Source organism: Pygocentrus nattereri, chromosome 10 (assembly GCF_015220715.1).
Source record: "Pygocentrus nattereri isolate fPygNat1 chromosome 10, fPygNat1.pri, whole genome shotgun sequence".
Classification (NCBI taxonomy): Eukaryota; Metazoa; Chordata; class Actinopteri; order Characiformes; family Serrasalmidae; genus Pygocentrus; species Pygocentrus nattereri.
In genome coordinates this window covers 18,271,075-18,288,712 of record NC_051220.1, presented here as the reverse complement: position 1 = coordinate 18,288,712, position 17,638 = coordinate 18,271,075, and the positions used below count along the sequence as shown (strand labels likewise).

General features: G+C 39.0%; 1 protein-coding gene across 3 annotated transcripts in view; it reads left to right on the top strand.

Moving 5' to 3' along the window:
• The window catches only part of LOC108430640 (pleckstrin homology domain-containing family G member 3), a 72,753-nt gene extending 56,548 nt beyond the window's left edge, over positions 1-16,205 (top strand). Inside the window, exons 9-20 of one of the 3 annotated variants that reach the window (XM_017703247.2) lie at positions 560-691; positions 1,900-2,082; positions 2,836-2,928; positions 3,055-3,141; positions 3,252-3,285; positions 3,405-3,506; positions 5,451-5,483; positions 6,601-6,611; positions 7,891-8,202; positions 9,584-9,682; positions 11,997-13,488; positions 14,495-16,205. In XM_017703247.2, coding sequence (XP_017558736.1) covers positions 560-691; positions 1,900-2,082; positions 2,836-2,928; positions 3,055-3,141; positions 3,252-3,285; positions 3,405-3,506; positions 5,451-5,483; positions 6,601-6,611; positions 7,891-8,202; positions 9,584-9,682; positions 11,997-13,488; positions 14,495-15,252 — 3,336 coding nt within the window. In that variant the 3' untranslated portion in view covers positions 15,253-16,205. Of the gene's footprint in view, positions 1-559; positions 692-1,899; positions 2,083-2,835; positions 2,929-3,054; positions 3,142-3,251; positions 3,286-3,404; positions 3,507-5,450; positions 5,484-6,600; positions 6,612-7,890; positions 8,290-9,583; positions 9,683-11,996; positions 13,489-14,494 lie in introns of all 3 variants that reach the window. The other 2 variants (XM_017703246.2, XM_037542184.1) reach the window with 2 other exon arrangements.
• The last annotated feature ends 1,433 nt before the right edge of the window (positions 16,206-17,638 follow it).

Below are 17,638 nucleotides of genomic sequence, written 5' to 3'. Positions count from 1 at the left end.
ACGTTCATATTTATCCACCTATTCAGCTTCCTGCAGTTTAGCCTTGCCCATTCACACTGAAGGTGTAGGTAGCATCTCAGCTCAAGCTGCTTTTTGAATGCACAGTCCAGGGCAGACAATCATAGATTTAACAAGAATAATTTGTGTATCAGTCTTCAATCAAAAACAATCAGCTTGTTTAATTCTAAGTGAAAACGAGGTTGGAAAATAGTCATGTAAAAACAAATGCTGACTGTTTTTGGTATATAAAACTTGACAATTTTAATACAGGCCTCATGTGAAAAGATAAAACGCAAGAAAAACGTAGATATGGGACCTTTTAAATCCATTCTAAATCCTACCTAAATTAGGGTGCTGTGAGTGTGTAGATTTAGGATTATTCCACAAATGTTCTTTTCATACAATGTTATTTGTAGCTCAGGTTATTTCATAACATTTTGATGTATACAACTGTCATTTATGGATCTGCTCTTTGGAAGTCTCAGTTGACGGTTTAGTGTCTCCTTTAAAGGCAGATCTCTGTTTTCTGACTATATTTGTGGTATTATTATTATTGCAGGAGATTGTCAAACACTTTGACCCTGAAGAGGATGGCTATGATGTAGTGGAAGAGGCCATTGACACCATGACAGGGGTGGCCTGGTATATCAACGACATGAAGAGGAAGCACGAGCATGCAGTGCGGCTGCAGGTGATAGGCAGTCTTCATTTATTTTGCCGTTCACAACATCATAGATGCCTATAATAGATTAGTATATGGTCAAATGCAAAGCTTTATACACTCAGTCAAATGGCATGTTTTGATTTCCTAAGTGAAAACAGTTAACACTATTAACTAACTGTCCTCTGCTGGGAACAAATTTGAATGAGGCATTTTTCTGCAAATTTTAGCTTACAATTTATATTCATTTGCTTAATTTAATAACCACCTAGGATAACATAGCAACATTTTAGCAACCACCTGGTATAACATAGCAATAGCCTAGCAACACATTAGCAACAGTCTGGCAACAGTTTTGTCCAGCAATAGACCAATAGAAGTAGCCTAGAATTACTTGGAATACAATATTGTGACATTTACTTACTTTGACATTCATCTCTTAAAAAGTTACCCCTTTGTTGCCACAGCAACAGTATATTTATGCTCATTCCCTCCAGGAAAAGTGTTTTATTTTAGGCTTATGTGTTAATGCTTGTTCTTTTTTCACAACCTTGTAAATCATACAAGGAATTTCTTTCGTCTGAAGGCATCTTCAAATTAGATTGCAAGTGATGAAAGTTAATCAGTGCCGAGAGTAATCAATTTACCTCAAATTACCAGGGGAGCAAAACTGGACCTTTGTAATGAAATCAAGTATGAAAAGAACAATATACACTTCATTCGGTCAGTATTTCGGTCAGTTATTTAAGCTGTCTGTATACAGTATTGTTGTGCATTTGAAGGAAAATGCTGCCCAAAGGTTTGTAAGGACAAATGTTCCTCTAGAATCTCCTGTTCTCCCATCAAACCGAGATTTCAGTGAAAGAATTGGCATTTGAATTTCTCTCGTATTTTGTTCTGATGATTCAGTCCCTTCATGACATAAGGTCAGAGCCCAGACATTAGCATTTAAAAGCACAAGACAGGTTTAAATATAATGGGTCTGAAAGAATCCATTATAAATGCACATGTGATTCCAAAAAGCCAGTTTTATGAAATGAACGTTAGAAATAAAGGGAGTCCATTAATGCTGTTAAAATTATCCACAGACACAGCACAAAAAGAAAATGTCAGAATTGTTGGCACTTTTTATGAAATCTGAACACTGGTCTATAGGCCCATTGGGTTCAGCTTGGTTTGAAATAGGTGTATAGAGTTTAAGGAAACATGTTGATGACAAGTTGTGTGGTTTTCTGCAGGAGATCCAGTCTCTTCTGCTCAACTGGAAAGGGCCTGACCTCACCACCTACGGCGAACTGGTCCTTGAGGGAACCTTCCACGTCCACCGTGCAAAGAACGAGAGAACGCTCTTTCTCTTCGACAAGATGCTCCTCATCACCAAGAAGAGAGGAGAGCATTACGTCTACAAGACCCATATCACGGTACTTATTTAGATTTTCTATTAATACATTTTAACATTGAGTTGCACTACAAACCCAATACAGGTGGGTTTAAAAGACCTACATCTTGGGGACATTTAAAGAGACTTAACAGTCTAACTGTCTCTATCTAATATAGCCTAAATATATGTTGTTGATGTTCTCATAGTCTCCTAGTTATTCCTAATACCAATATTACTGCTATTAATGTTAGTAAAATAATCACTTGTAGGTAGTTTGACCAGAGGAGGATGGGTCCCCCCTGGTGAGCCTGGTTCCTCCCAAGGTTTCTTCCTCAGTTCTGAGGGAGTTTTTGCTTGCCACTGTTGCCCCTGGCTTGCCCACCGGGGGGAGTTCTGTACATTCTTACAGTCCTGTTGAAACTTTGTCTTTTCCGAAATTCTGTAAAGCTGCTTTGTGACAACATCCGTTGTAAAAAGCGCTATACAAATAAATTTGATTTGATTTGATGTTCCTTGAAGGTCAGAAGAGATTACAAAAACTTAATGGGGTGGATTTTATTTTTATCTTTCCTCCTAGCTGGAGAATTGGCTCTTCTCATTGGCTACTCACATCTTCATTTTTCATTCTCTGTGTTGTAAAAACACTGTGCCTTTCAAATTTTCAATCTCATAAGCTTAAATTAGGACATTCAAGGATAACCGCTGTTACGAAAACAAAGCCAGTGTCCTAGGCCATGTAAGGTATCTGCATGTCTGGCATGCTCTTTTCTGATGATTTATGTGTTATTTTCAGTGTTCCACTCTAATGCTGATCGAAAGTGCCAAGGACTCACTTCGCTTCAGTGTGACCCACTACAAGCATCCCAAACAACCTCACACAGTGCAGGTATGTGGAATTCTAAAAACGATGAGATCCCTACAAACCTTCCATTACAGAATCAACAGTTTTCTCATTGCCAGTGCTCAGTGTTTGCTTTGCTTAATCTCAGTGGTTTTCTTGGGCATGTCTTAGGCCAAAACAGTGGAGGAGAAAAAGCTGTGGGCTCATCACATAAAGCGGCTGATTCTGGAGAATCATCATGCCATCATACCACAGAAAGTATGGAAACTGTTATAAACCAGATATTGAAAGTACTGAACTTGGACTGAATATTGCTGATTATTATGTATAATCTTTAAGATGTAGTTTTGCACACTTAATTCTTACAGGCCAAAGATGCCATCCTAGACATGAGCTCGTCTGGTGAGTTGTTCATCTGTGGGGTTTTTTTTTTTTTTTTTTGGTAAGATGAGAACATGCAGATTGATGATCATTTTCTTTTCAAGGTACTGTGATTTAATTTCTTTTCTTGCTTTTTCTAGGTCCGGTGAAGTATCGTTACAGTCCTGAGAGACTAAAGAAGCCCTTGTCCTTTCAAAATGAGGACTTTCCTGCTGGAGGACGAAAGGGACGAAGGCGATCAGGTGGGCCTATTCCCTCTGTGCTCATACTAATACTCTGTAGCGCAAAAGGCAGAGATCATTTCATTCATTTAACTTGTATTCAAAATGGCCATTTAGGACAAGTTATTCATTTGGAATGTACATTTATTACATGTATAATTCATCAAAAATGTATTAACCTCAAAAGCTAAATAATAATCAGAGGTGGACGAAGTATATAAACCATGTACTTGAGTTAAAGTAGAGATACCCAAGGTGAAATATTACTCCAGTAAAAGTAGAAGTCCTTACTCCAGACCTCAACTTGAGTAAAAGTACAAAAGTATTTGGCTTCAAATGTACTTAAGTATCAAAAGTAAAAGTACTAAAAGATTAATTATGACTAATTATCCTAACTAATATGTCCTGTTATCATTTTTGTAACAAGACTCGCTTCATGAACTCATTTTAGGTGAAAATCCTCCAGCGTCTCTCTTGGTAAACCAGTCTTTTAATAGAATGTCATTAATTAGTGACGCTGATGTCTATTAAAATGATCATAAGCGCAAAACACTGAAGGTAAACAGTTTCCATCAGGGAGAACAGAGTGGCTCTAAAATCACTTTTACAAACAAGCAAAGTTTCAGTTTAAGATTACTAAGTTGAATAAAAACTGGCTTTAAAGTCAGGATCACAAATAAGTGTTCCTTTACTATATTAATCTGTAGGTCTCTGTCCATAAACATAAACTAACCGAAACTGATTTACTATAAAATGAAAGTGTTTGTATGAATTCAGAAAATAAGAAACATGCCAGTCACGTCTGCATATGTGTACATATTTCTGTATTGTGGTCAATTTACACAACGTTGGGTTAGTTCCATCATTTAGGGACGTATGTGCTCCCAAATTTTTATGCTGCTGCACTGACGTTGAACCGTGTGCTGCACTGAGTTGGTATGACCAACAGGTCAAAACAAGTTCAGAACAAAGTGACTGCGCTGCCCTGATTGGTGTTCTTGCTTTCCACTTCTTTTGTTTTGACATGTATTTATACACACAAAAACCAAAAGGAACGACAGATTTCAAAATGTAGTGGAGTAAAAAGTCAGATATTTGACTTTGAAATGTAGTACAGTGAAAGTAAAAAGTCGCCCAAAATGGAAATAATTAAGTACACATACAGAAAAAAAACTACTTAAGTACAGTAACGAATTACATTTACTTAGTTACTGTCCACCACTGATAATAATATCAAAGTTATCATTATTTAGTGTGTCAACACCTTTTTGCCTTTATTACCTTTCAGGAGACTTGCTTTGAGGTTTTTTTGTTTGTTTGTTTTTTTTTCCCTTTCTTTCTTAAAGTTCAGTCTTAGAAGTTGGTTGCATTTTCTGCTTTTATGATCAAAGTAACCCCAATTACAAATCTAGACACAAGTCCACCAAACCTTATTCCATGTTTTTTACCAGTTTCATTGTTATTGTGCAAATTTTGTTCTAATTTGTCTTGTTTTTTTCTCAGTAACAGCTTTGTGACAGCTACCCATAGTGTTGAGTTTAGACAGAAACCTGTGGATTCTCCACATGATTCCAGAGTTGGACTTTTTCTCAAAACTTTAGATACTGGTTATCTGATGGTGATGTTTTTGGCAGTCCACTGGTTCTTGCATGATTGTTAGGTGTCCCACTTAATTTCTCTTGTTTTATCACTTATTTTCCTTTGGCTTTCCCCTTCCTTATGCAAGTGGATTTTCTTATATCTAATCTCTTCAGATATCAGTAAACTGCATAAGTCGATGTCTGCTTTTGCAAGGCTGGTTGGTTGCAGCCTGTGGCTCTTTACTTATGGACATGAACAAAAAAACAACACATTATGGCAGAAATTTAAAACGTATCTTAATCACAGGTGTTTGTTTCAGATTACCAATCTGATGATGAAACGTGACTGACTGCCCCATTTTCTGTTGTTTTGGTCTTTTAATAGAGCCAATGAAACAGAGTGTGAAGAACACAAAAGGTAATGTTTCAAATTTTCTGTCTACTTGGGTGAAATGACATGTTATGAAACAGATTGAATAAGAACACAACCCAAAAACCAACTGTCTGCTACAAAAGATTATATTCAAGGCTACTAAAGCATTTATTTTCTATTATTTATTTATTCGTGTTGTTTATCCAGTTCAACTTTGTGATGTTAATACAAAAAACGGAGCTCAGTGAAACAGAGTAAAGCTAAATTGACAAGGCAGTGATATTGTGATATGTAGGTTCTCCATGAAGCCAATGATTTGCAAACGTTAGAAGAGAACTTCAAAAGCACCAGTGCTGCATCTTCATCATTGGCTCAAAGACACAGCATGGACATCATACTTGCCTCTGGTCATATGGGGGTCACTTGCTCCACCATGATCTTTCCCGTTGCTGCCTGCTTTGCTTCAAAGCCTTACAATATCCAAGCGGTCCCTCCTGTTGGAGATCAAAGAGCGCAGCCCCCATTCTCCACCCGCACACATAATGATGTTAATTGTGGAGCCCATCAGCAAGGGGCTTTGTCATGCGTTAGTTCCTTTCATTCCACCGACTTGTTTTTGGCCTCTGATCACACTCACCTCCCCTTATGCATTCTAATTTGCAGATAATGAAAGAGAAAGCCAAGCAGTTTTATGTTAGCCGTTTTCACTCTCCCTTCCCTGCTATCACTGTGTCTCTCCCTCTCTCATTGTCTGAAAGTGAATTTGTTGTTTCTGTACTTGGCTTTCTATGTCCGCCACTCAGTTATAAGCCAGGAGGAAAAAAATCACTCTTAAGCAGCCTTGAGGCTGAAGTGGGGGTTTCTCATTCAAATGTGATTTCATTATCTCTGTGTAGTAGTCTTTGTTAGAACACAGCTATGGTGGTCCTCTGTCCTGACATCATGTTAGTCCAGTTTTTGCTGATTCCATGGTAATACAGGCAGTATGTTGCCAGAGCTCAATTTTCACAAATTGTGAAAGTGGCAGTATGTGGATGCGGAGCTTTCAGTAATCATGATTAACATGCTGTTGCGTTGTTCTCGACCCTATTTAACATGTATTTTCTTTTCTCTTTCCCATCATCCTGCTGACATTATGCTTATGACCACTTCAATCTTGTAGGAACGCTCAAGGTAAGTCTTCACCTAATTTAGCTTTTTCATGTTTTTTTTTCTTCTTCCAAATCCAGTGCATTTGCACTGTGGCCAATATGCACTGAACAGATAAGCTTCAAGGGACTGACTCAGCTTTTTTCCCCCTTGGCTTGTCCTTTGGAGAGCTCTGAGCAAACCTGTGATCTGAAAATGGAAGGGAATCAGTTGGTAGAGAGGGGATCTGCACTCCACACTTGCATGAATTTAAAGCAGTGTTTTGGCCAAAAATCAAATTTATACTGTTTTCCCCTTTACCTCAAATGCAATCTGTTAGCCATGACATGTTTTGTAGCCCATGTTTGCTTTTTTAGTTTTGCACTCCAGTTACAAGGCTAATGTAGTTTGTGATTGTGTGTAGCCATTCAAAGATGTGTGATGTTTTTACTAATCATATACTGACTAGCACTTCTGAGTTTTGAAACAGTCAGTACCAAAACATGTGTTAAATTGTTTTGGTAGAGTTATGGTTGTTGTGATGGTTCCAAAATGGAATGTTTAATATTTTAATAAAATTAACATTTTAAGGGACATGGTCACTCAAAGCAAATTTTTTTAGTCTAAAGTTTTCAACTCTGTTTCTTTTTGAAAAACACATCCTTTGCATTGTTACAATTTCTTGATGTATGGACATCAACAGAAAACTGATATGCTACAAAATTACTTGGAAAACATCTTGTTCTCTTGTTACATTTACTTCCATTTAAAGTTAAGTATGCTTTTTCCTTCTCTCGTAAAGTTACCATGATCACATACTTGCTTGAAGTTGTTAAGTAATCGGTGCACAGACTTGCTTATATGGTCTCAGACATGGTTTATTATACTGTTAGATAAATGTTCTTAGCTTGGTGACATACTTTTGTGAGTTTTATAGATATAGAACTGACAAACGTATGTCACCAAGATAAGAACATTTTAACAATCTGGATTTTATCTCTACTAGTATGCATTTATGTTGCACAGTGTCAGAAAAGCAAGTCTGTTTGGGGTTGCTTATTAACTCTGTGTGGTTTGGTAATAGACTTGCTGTTAGCAACGCACTAATCTGATGGCTAAACTTCTATTACCTGTTAGCCTTGTAGCACCAGTGCAAAATGTAAAAGGCAAACTTCAAACCCCGAACATGTTCTGGTTAATTAACGATAATGAAAAATGTATCATTTTAATTGCTTGATATGCAAGAGCTTCAGGACAGTTTGCTGTGAGAATCTAGCTGTGAGATTTTTTTTGTGCAACTTTTTTTTGGGGGGGGACATTACAGCATGCAGACAGCGTGGGCACTCTTCTGGCAGACAGCAGTCATCGCCCCCTGCAGACTGCTGCTAGCATCTCCACCCTGAGCTCCAGCCTGGGAGAGCCTGAGGTGGAGAGGCCTGCCCTGCAGGAAACCAGAGCTGAGTGGCTTCATCTCCGCACTAACTCCCTCGACCGGCTGAGTGCAACTGATCTAGAAGCCCGTCGGCTAGAGATGCCATTCCAGAGAGAGGAAGAGGAGAAGAAAGAGAGAGAGGTGGAGGAAGAGCAGGGTGGGAGTGGCGAAGAGGAGGAAAAGATTCTGGTGAAGGATGAGCAGGTAGCTGACTTTGCCAGCTCGGTGCTGGCCGCCATCTCCTGCTGGCACTATAGAGCCAAGGCTTTGCTTTTCACTCGGGTCCCAACGGTGAGGCTCACTGCTTTTCACCATCTGCTTTTTCCTGTTTCCTGCACTGTATTTTCCCCGTCTTGTCCATGTCCTTCAAACGTCAATCTGTTGCATGCTACACCTGATGCCTGCTATTGGAATGCCCTCAGTTTTCCCCACTCGCATGAGTCAGTGCATTATTTCATCTTCTTGCAGGTTTGTAACATACTTCTATACTCAGCCATTCATCAGGGCTAACAATCAGCTGTATGTTGGCTCCATAATTATTGACACGCTTGATATAGAAGGGTAAAAAAGCTAATGTCTTTGTGGTGAGTTAGGTTAATCTCACACTGAAAATATAATAGAAACCTAACCAACAACTGAAGTAAATTTAGTGTAAGAAAACAAACGTTTATCAAAAAAGATTTTTTTAACAAAGTTATGTCACAATAATAGGCACCCCTGCAGTTAGTACTTTGTGCAAACTTTCTTTGCCAACATAACGGCAAAGAGTTTTCTCCTGTAATACAATCATGTGAGACCATTCCTAAATACAGAATCTCTCCAAGTCTTCCAGAGTCCTAGATCCTCTCTTAGCTGTGTGCATTTGTGATCATTATTGCTGCATTTTATATACACATTGATTTTATATCCATAAATTGATATTACTCTCAGTGTGACTAATGAATAAATTCATAATTAAAGAAGTGCTCAATGACTGCTCTCCTAATAGATCCTTACATTTAAATTTGCTTCAAGAAATTCAGGGGCGTTTTCTGTGTAATGGCACTTACTAAGCAAAATAAACTTTCTTGCTGAAATGCCACTATTTTATAAGGTAAAATACTTGTATAATTTTTACAGCTTAATTTATGATACTTTGTCACAGGGCAGGGAGCTCTCCTCAGGGCTATGTTCAGAACCTCAGTGGAATGGTTAATTGTGCTAATGCATTTGCACTTTGAGTCACATATCAATTGGACTGTGTGATTGATGTTTGACTTCAAAGGAAAATTTCACTGTCAAATTTTGAAGGTGGGGGTTTGGGGGGGGGGCATATTCAGAGACCAACTCTTTGCCTTCCATAATCAAATTCACCAAAGGTTTTTTATGTTATGTTTGATTTTATCCCATCACAAAAGAACTTTCTAAAGGTCAGTTGTCTTGTTTAAACAGCAAAAAGCATTGAAGCTTTCATATGAATTGCAAGTATTTATAAAAGGATGAAATACTAAAAAAGGATCACTTTAGATCAGATGGACCTCTCTGCTGTTTCTGCTACATAATGTTTTATATTTCTCTCCTTCTATTTCTTTTCTTTTTTTTTAAGTATGGAGATGAGGAAGAGCCTAGTGAGGAGAATGAGCTGGGGACTAAAAGAAGCCAAACTCCATCTGAAGATGAACAAGACTTGGGACTTTGTGAACAGGTGAAGCACTGCTATAGATATAGGAAATATCTAAATGTAAAAAAAATGTAAATTAGTAGTCTTTGTTTTAGTACCTAAAAACATCATGAAATTAGTTAAATACTGTGCTGATTTATCTGTGTATGACTTGTTTGTCTATCTAAAGCACTGATTCTCTATCCTGTTCCCAAAGTAGCCCTGCTCTGCACATTTTAATATTTCCTTTGCTCTTACACACCCACTTCAGCTGAAAAGAAGGGCTTGTTAATTAGCTGATTAGTTTGAACAGGTGTGCTAGAACTGGGAAAACACAACATATTCAGGGAAGAGGATCAGGGTTTGAGAAAAACTGGTAGAAAATTTGTTGTCGTTGTTAACCTATGATAAAGGACATGATATTCACACACATTTCTCCTTACTTTAAATATAGGCACATCAGCTACATGTTTGGTATAAAAATTTTGCTTCCATTTTTGCACTGAAATTGCATTCGTGAAATGTTGTTTCCGTGTTGTATCTGATCTCAGAATGCAGTTTAAGTATTCCCCAAACCATTCCTTTATGTGTGGTTCAGTTGTTTTTATTCGGCAGTCAGTGATTTATTAGTAATCAGTGTTGGGGTAGTTATTAAAAAAAAATAAAACGATCATATACCACTAATAATTTATCATATATATCTATCATATCATATACCACTTATTGCTTTATTTGCTTAATAAATATGATGCCTAATATGTAAAGGGAAGCAGTAGTGCTAAAGTCCTTAAAATGTGAATTTAGTCATTTCACATGTTAATTTAGGCCAAATTATAATGGCTAGATAACCGGGTGGTTAATTGGTAGTAGCTTCTGATAAATATCAGATGAAGGTGACCGGTATAATGCTGACTGATGGAGATGACAAAAGTAAGATAACCAGCAACATTCAAGGTTTAACAGTATAGATGAATGTGGGCTCACTATTTGAAAAAAAACTGCTAGATGTTGTCTTTTTTATTTATTTTTTCTAAATACATATTAATGATTTTAAAGTGTTTTTGACCAATTGATAACCATCAATAAACTTATTTTAAGCCAATAATATATCCTTTATGATATTTGCATTAACATGTTTCATGTTCAGATTATATCTGGATAAACTTTGATTGGGTTCCATTTACCCTTGGTAAGGGTAAAAAAGCACCCCCAGTTTGATCAGATGAGATCCTTATGTAAACTTTTTTTTTTTTTTTTTTTTTTAAGTCGATAAACTTTGCGTGAATGCTTTCGTGGATCTGGAGTGCCAGGAGGCTCTTAGTTAGGGGCTATCTTCAGCTACACTTGGCTTTTCAAGTGGTCAAGTGAAATCCAAACATGACCCAATCACCAAAAACACATGTTGATGCAAGATAGAAAAACAGGCCCTCTGAGATTAGTCTTATTTTAAAGTTGTACCATACTTAGAATCTAGTCAGTAGAAACAGATCAAAAATGGTCCCTTCAGAATAAAATCTTTAACAGTATAAACTCCGCAAACAATCCATGATGAAGACGAAAGAGCAGCAACTATGCCTTAAGGTCGTTCAGGACTCTTTCTTCTTAATCATGGATTGCTTGCTTGCAAGGACACATAGAGGAAATGTAAGTTTGAAACGCATCACACAAATTTAATATTGTTCTCTAAGGGACATATGAATAGCACAAGCAACAAAATTCTTATTAGATCCGTAACAGTAATGTGATTACAAGAATTTGTAGTGCATTACCCTCAACACTGAGAGTAGTACATTTTAGCACCAGAATTAGATTGTGTAGCTCAGAAAGTAAAGTCAAAAGATACAATTTGGCACTTCAGTGGAATAAGCTTATATATCTGTCAGAATATCCAAGCAGTATATCCTCTTATATCTTTGATAAAAGACCATCTTTGATACATCCAGTGTCTCCATCACTTTTACTCTTGATGCAGGTCTGACAACACTGTTCTCTCAGGCCTTATCTCTGCACTGCAGTACTAGTTCATTCCCTCCTGACTGCAAATAAAGTCAAATAACAGCTGCCAGAAATCAGCCTTTAGTGCCTGCAAATAGGCAAATCAGTGGCCTGAAATTAGGCACCCTTTTCATATCATATCAAAGTCAGTTCAGTCCCATAAATGTTTATTTCACTTCTTTGCAAAATTGAAAATAACCAAAAGAGAAAACTACTCTTAAAGCTACTGTTCTACAAATGTGGGTCTTCTCAAGCTAATTGAAATGTATGAATATTGATTGAAGTTATCTTCTTATCTTGCTTGTCGTGATTTCATGAGTCACTTCTTTCTGCAACCGTAATTCATTTTCCTTCTGCTCTCTAGGACTCTTCTGGGGATTACTGCTCACAGAGCTTTTCTCTGGCTGAAGGCACAGAAGAATCAAGGGGACAACAACCTCCCCTTCACCCTGAGATGTCTCAGGATGTAGACATGGAGTGTGAAGAGACTGTGGAGAGCAGTATGGACTCCTCATCCCCTATACATAATGAGAGCCAGCTAGAGGACAAGGGACCTCCATCAAGCAGGAACCTTACTGAAGATGTGGAAGACCTGGAGGAGGAAGATGATGAAGAGGAAGAGGAGGACGTTTTGTTAGGTACCGAACCTACCAGCATCCTTCCTACATCTGTGCTGGACAAGGCCAGTGATATTGCTGAGCGGTTTATTAGCAGCCTCTCTCGAAGAAGCAGTCTGGTGGTTGATGACATGTATTCCATTGGATGCCACTCATCTTGCACAGGCAGCAGAAGGAGTAGTTTGCTTGGCCTCAATGCTGACCTCTTGGAGAAAGAAAAAATTCATGAGTTGAACTGTTATTCCCCAGAGCTACATGCTGTCATACCCATGGCTGAACCATCAGCCTCAAGCACTGTTACTGACCGGTTGGCCACCCCAGACCAAAGACCACCAAACAAACAAGATACCCTCTCCAAAAAGGACAGAATGCTTATCCACAAAATAAAGCAGTACTATGAGCATGCTGAGCACCAGGATGCCAATTTCAGCATCAAGCGCAGAGAAAGCCTCTCTTACATCCCGGCAGGGTTAGTCCGTAATCTGAGTCGACAGATCAATGGCCTCCCCACTGATGAAGATATTGCAGTTTACAAGAAGGTCTCCTCAGCTTCAAGGCCAACCTCCTGGGCAGTTTTTAACCTTCCTGGTCTGGACAAAGAGAGGAACACTATGGCCAAACACACAAATCTTCCGGCCACTGTAGATGGCAATGATGCTATGGTTAGATCTCCGGTAGGTGGTGAAAATGAGGACTTCCAGCCCTCAGCTGAGATGCTAAGGGTTTGGAAAGACATGGAGGTAGAGGTTGTTGAGGGCTCTGAGTCCCATCAAGATACTGGTAAGGATGGCCTTTATGATGTCAGGCCTAACCAGAAGCAAAAGAGAAGAGAGAGCTCTGATGATGAATGTGGTGAACCCCTGCTAATATTGGAAGAGTCGGACAACAGCATGGCTGGACAAGGGTCTTTAACCCCGTCCCCAGTTAGCAACCATACATGGAAGGACCCTGAGCTGGAGCTCAGACCAAACAGTGAAAACATGCTCCAGGAAAGACACAGAGTCAGGCATGCTCCCCTGCCCAAGATTATCTCTCTGAGGTCAGGCTCAGAGGAAGACTTAATTCTGCAAGATATGGAAAAGATGAAGAACAAGGTGTTTCAGCTGGCTAGGCAGTATAGTCAGCGTATTAAGAACAGCAGACCTGTAGTGAAGCAGAGAGCCAGAGTGCCTGAGAGCCACTTTGGCCCAACGAATCTGGCTTCCCTTGTAGAGGACAAATCTCCAGTGCATGAGAAGGGTAGGTATTGCTCATTTTCATAGCTCTGTAAAAGAGGACAGGACAGTCCTGTCAGTTCTGCCTATTTTCAGAGGCTCTGGTTGCTTCATGCCTACTTTGACAGGAAAGGGCTGCTTGACTGACATGCAAAATAGCCAACCACAGACTGTTGTTTTTTTGTGTGACATGTAGGGCAGGTGATTCAAACCAATCCATAGGAAACACACTGGTCTGTGTCATGTGTAAGGATATTTCACTTGAAAGCAGCTTAGTGCTTCAAAAAAAACAACTATTATATAACTTTTAATGAAGTAATTCTGTGAACTTCATAAACCTTTTTTTTTTTAAATCCAGTGACTGTGTTGCTCCAAAAGACACAATCATAGTGTGCACAGCAGTCAAATGTAGGTAGGCAGTCAGCATGGAAGTGACAAAATCTCAGTAGTTGTGACCAGATTATTGCACCAAAGATTTCAGCCACTCTGTGTGGGCAGCACTTCTGAAGCTAAGACTAGTAACATTCTATCATGCTAACCTTGCAAAAGCCAAAGAAAATAGGCTGCAGCTAAACATTGTGTACATACCTAGTCATCAGCAGGTATTTAAATTGACTATGGCCTGTTCTTTGATTAATCAACTAATCAAACTATTATGCCTTCAATACCGCTCCCTTTTCTGCCACCCTCGTTCAGTTCTCTCCATGCACCATTTATGGTGCAAGTAAACAATAGAAGCCAAACTGCTCCCAACATTTCCAGCCATCTATTGCAGTCTGTTGGCATGGCAGTATATATGAACATGATAGACCCTTGTAGTCCTTCATTTTAAAGCAATATAACGTGTTTACTCACAATCAACAGTACTGATTTAAACTTGAACAGTTCTGGAGTTTTTGTTTTTTACTGATCACACTGCTTCCATATGCTCCTTTTATTAATTGATGTCATTTTTTTTTTATCAGGAAGACGTATGCAAAACTTTTTTCTTCTATTGTTCTTTCTTTTTTCTTCCTTTTAAACGTCTATAGGTTTGCGCAGCATCATACTGCCACATGGTTCTTGTGAGCACACAGAACACAGTCCCTCTCACAGCCCCTCCTCCTTGGACAGTCCTCGATTGCAGTCCCCTAGCAGAGCACCTTCTCTGAGTCCACAGAGCCCAGTCTACACTGAGAACTTCCATTGGCCAGCCGTAAGAGAGCTACGCTCCAAATATTCCCGTCGTGGCACTCAGCCTCTCTCAGTTACCCGTAGCTGCTCTGTTCCAGACCGAATACTTGAGACCGCACTCAGTGACCACAAAGCCCAGCGTAGCTGCTCCTGTTCCACCCCAGTTTATGGCAGCTCAACACCAACAAAAGCCACAGCAGCTTCTTGCTACGAGTCCCAGGGACCTGCAGGGCAAACAGCGACTAAACTGTGCAAAGCCAATTCTGTGGACTACATGATGGCACCTCTTAATTTGAATTACATCTCTGGTGAGGACACCCAGCCCAATGACAACAAGGTCATAATAGTAGAAAGGATTATCGGAGAACAGTCAGGGGAGAGTGGCTTTGCAGGAGAAGAGAAAAAAGAGGAGACTGGTGAGAACCATCTGAGGTGGGATCCAGACCTTGAACTGCCAGCTAGAATAAAGGACAGAAATCATGACTCGAGGTTGCAAACATGGCTAGACGGCAGCAGAACGTATCCGCTGAGGTCACTTGGAAAGACTGAGACCAGCCAGCACAGTTTGGTCAAAAACCTGCGGGAGAAATTCCAGAACCTTAGCTCACACACGTAGACGGCATTGTGAACTGCTTTCACGTTCTTTACCATTGTATATGACTGTAGAAAAACAATGTGTGGTAGCACAGACAAAGACAGCTGGGCATGATTTTGGTTTTGCCAATATGTCATGCATGCAGTTTTTGCAGCTTGTATGTTTTTAATAGTGAAAGTGATCGAGACTTAAACCATTCCAGTTGTCCAGTTATGTTGTAGTGGCCAATCTAACTGGAAAAGGGACACTTAAGAACTTCAAAGGAAATATTTATAAAGTGGACTTTTGGTATAATTGCGTGTATATTAGTGTTTTCTTATATTTGCCATTTTGTTTATCTATGGACAAAAGCTTTTGTTAACTGCATAAGCGTACTCAGGAGAGATTTACCTCTGATATGCTATAATGGGATATATATTTTTGGGATATGTATGATGACCATCACTTATGTTTGTCAGGCTGTAGGTAAACTGAAGTGGCTAATCTCAAAATGTCCACAACAGTACAGGACAAAACCTGTTGGAATTTCAATTAATTTTTCTAATGTACGTTATTACAGTGTACTGTGTTGCTTGTTTTTACGCTACATGTTACATTGTTTGTTAGTCAGGGCTGTTCTTACTTATCCCAAAACTGTTAACTCAGATTACTGTATGTACAAAGCCTAGGATCTTTCAAAGGAGTCTTAAACAACTAGTATGTGCAATGCTTTACAGGTTATACATTTATTAGTAACCTTACAACATGGCAAGTGTACTGCAATGTGAAGAAGTGTTTTCATATTTATCAGATAAAGGTGAACGGTGTGTGAATATTAAGTACTATGAAGACATTGCCAGGTCTGTCTGCATTGTCTGTGTGTATATATAAGCACTGCAGGGGAACGAGGGGAATCTTATAAAGCTGTCACTCCACAGTAATGATGAGACAACTAAAGGATTATTCCAATTAAACACAGTCAGTGGACAACAGTGGAGGTGGACTCATGGATTCTTTGGGATCGGAGATGAAACCTTTTAACACTTAGTCTTGTATTGCTGTCCCAAGCTTTAAACTATATTTCATTTGTCTAAAAATAATAATTAACCATTTAAGCTGTTAAGCAAAGAATGAATATAACTCTGAAGGGTTTATACACTGTTCAGTGTTTCAGGTTGTTTCAGTAGCCTAGTTACTTAGTAATTATTCATCCGATTGGGCAGTGTCGCATGTCATATACAAATTTTATGTTCTCTACCTTTGCAATTATCTTTCATGGTTGTGAGCTGAGATCGTGTATGATGACCACAAGGCATCGTTATAAAATGTTAAACACGGCTGGTCAGTACTCAGGAAGGTGTGAAATGACCAGAGAAATGGAGAAATAGCGAATGAATTAGCGATATACAGTTGTTCAATTTTTTCGCCGATTATCATTTTGGGTTTTTTTTTTTTTAAGCAAAATTGGCCAATGGTTTATTTATTTGTTTGTTTGTTTTATTTTGTTAACCCAGTGCTCTCACTGTGTGGACTAAATGAACACAAACACACTAGCTCAGTACAAGTATTTGCTCTTTAATAAGCCAGACTGGCATGTTATATTTCTAACTATGCACAGTTGGACTAACAATATATCTTAATAGTTCATATATATTTAGGGTATTTAGTATTATATTTCACTTGTTGTACAATATTTATAAACATATTTAAAGAATGTACTATGAACTACAAATGAATTTCAGGCTCCCCCCCCCTTTTTATTTCTGTATTCAGAAATGAATCTTAATCTTGTCTCAGTCTTATCTTAAACCTGACCACTTCTGGACCCGACCACTACAAAGTCTTGGTCTTCACTTGGTTCACGTAGTGTGGACCCTGTGTTCCTGCCTGTTGTTGCACTAAAGTTTCTCAAATGTTCTGTCATTTTTATGAACGATGTAAAGACTTAACGCATGGTAGTCGTTTCCATAAAGTTCACAGGAATTTCACAGTCCCTCAAAGTTCCCTCCAAACATAACATCGGAACATAAACCACTTGCCCTGGACGCTAATAGCCCGCAACGGATATCAGTGTTTATCCCTGAGGGTGAACTCGGTCGGCCATAGCTGAGAGCTTTTTCCCATATTGTGTTGCCAAGGCCTGTCATCTAGAAGCAACAGCAGAATGACTGACCGCGTGGTTCCTCATTTAAACAAATGAAGATACATTAGCCATGACCAGCACAGTAGGGGCAGTTCATGGGGAACGGCCTCGCACTGGCAGGTCACCATACATGTAGCAAATCTTACGATGTGGCTTAGCGCTAGGGGAGTGGGAGACGCCTGATTTTCTCCTCGGTCTGATAACACCAGCTACCCTAATGGCACTCGCGGTTCGCTTGTGTAGATAAAAAGAGGAAATCTTTGATTTCTACAGTGGAATGACCTC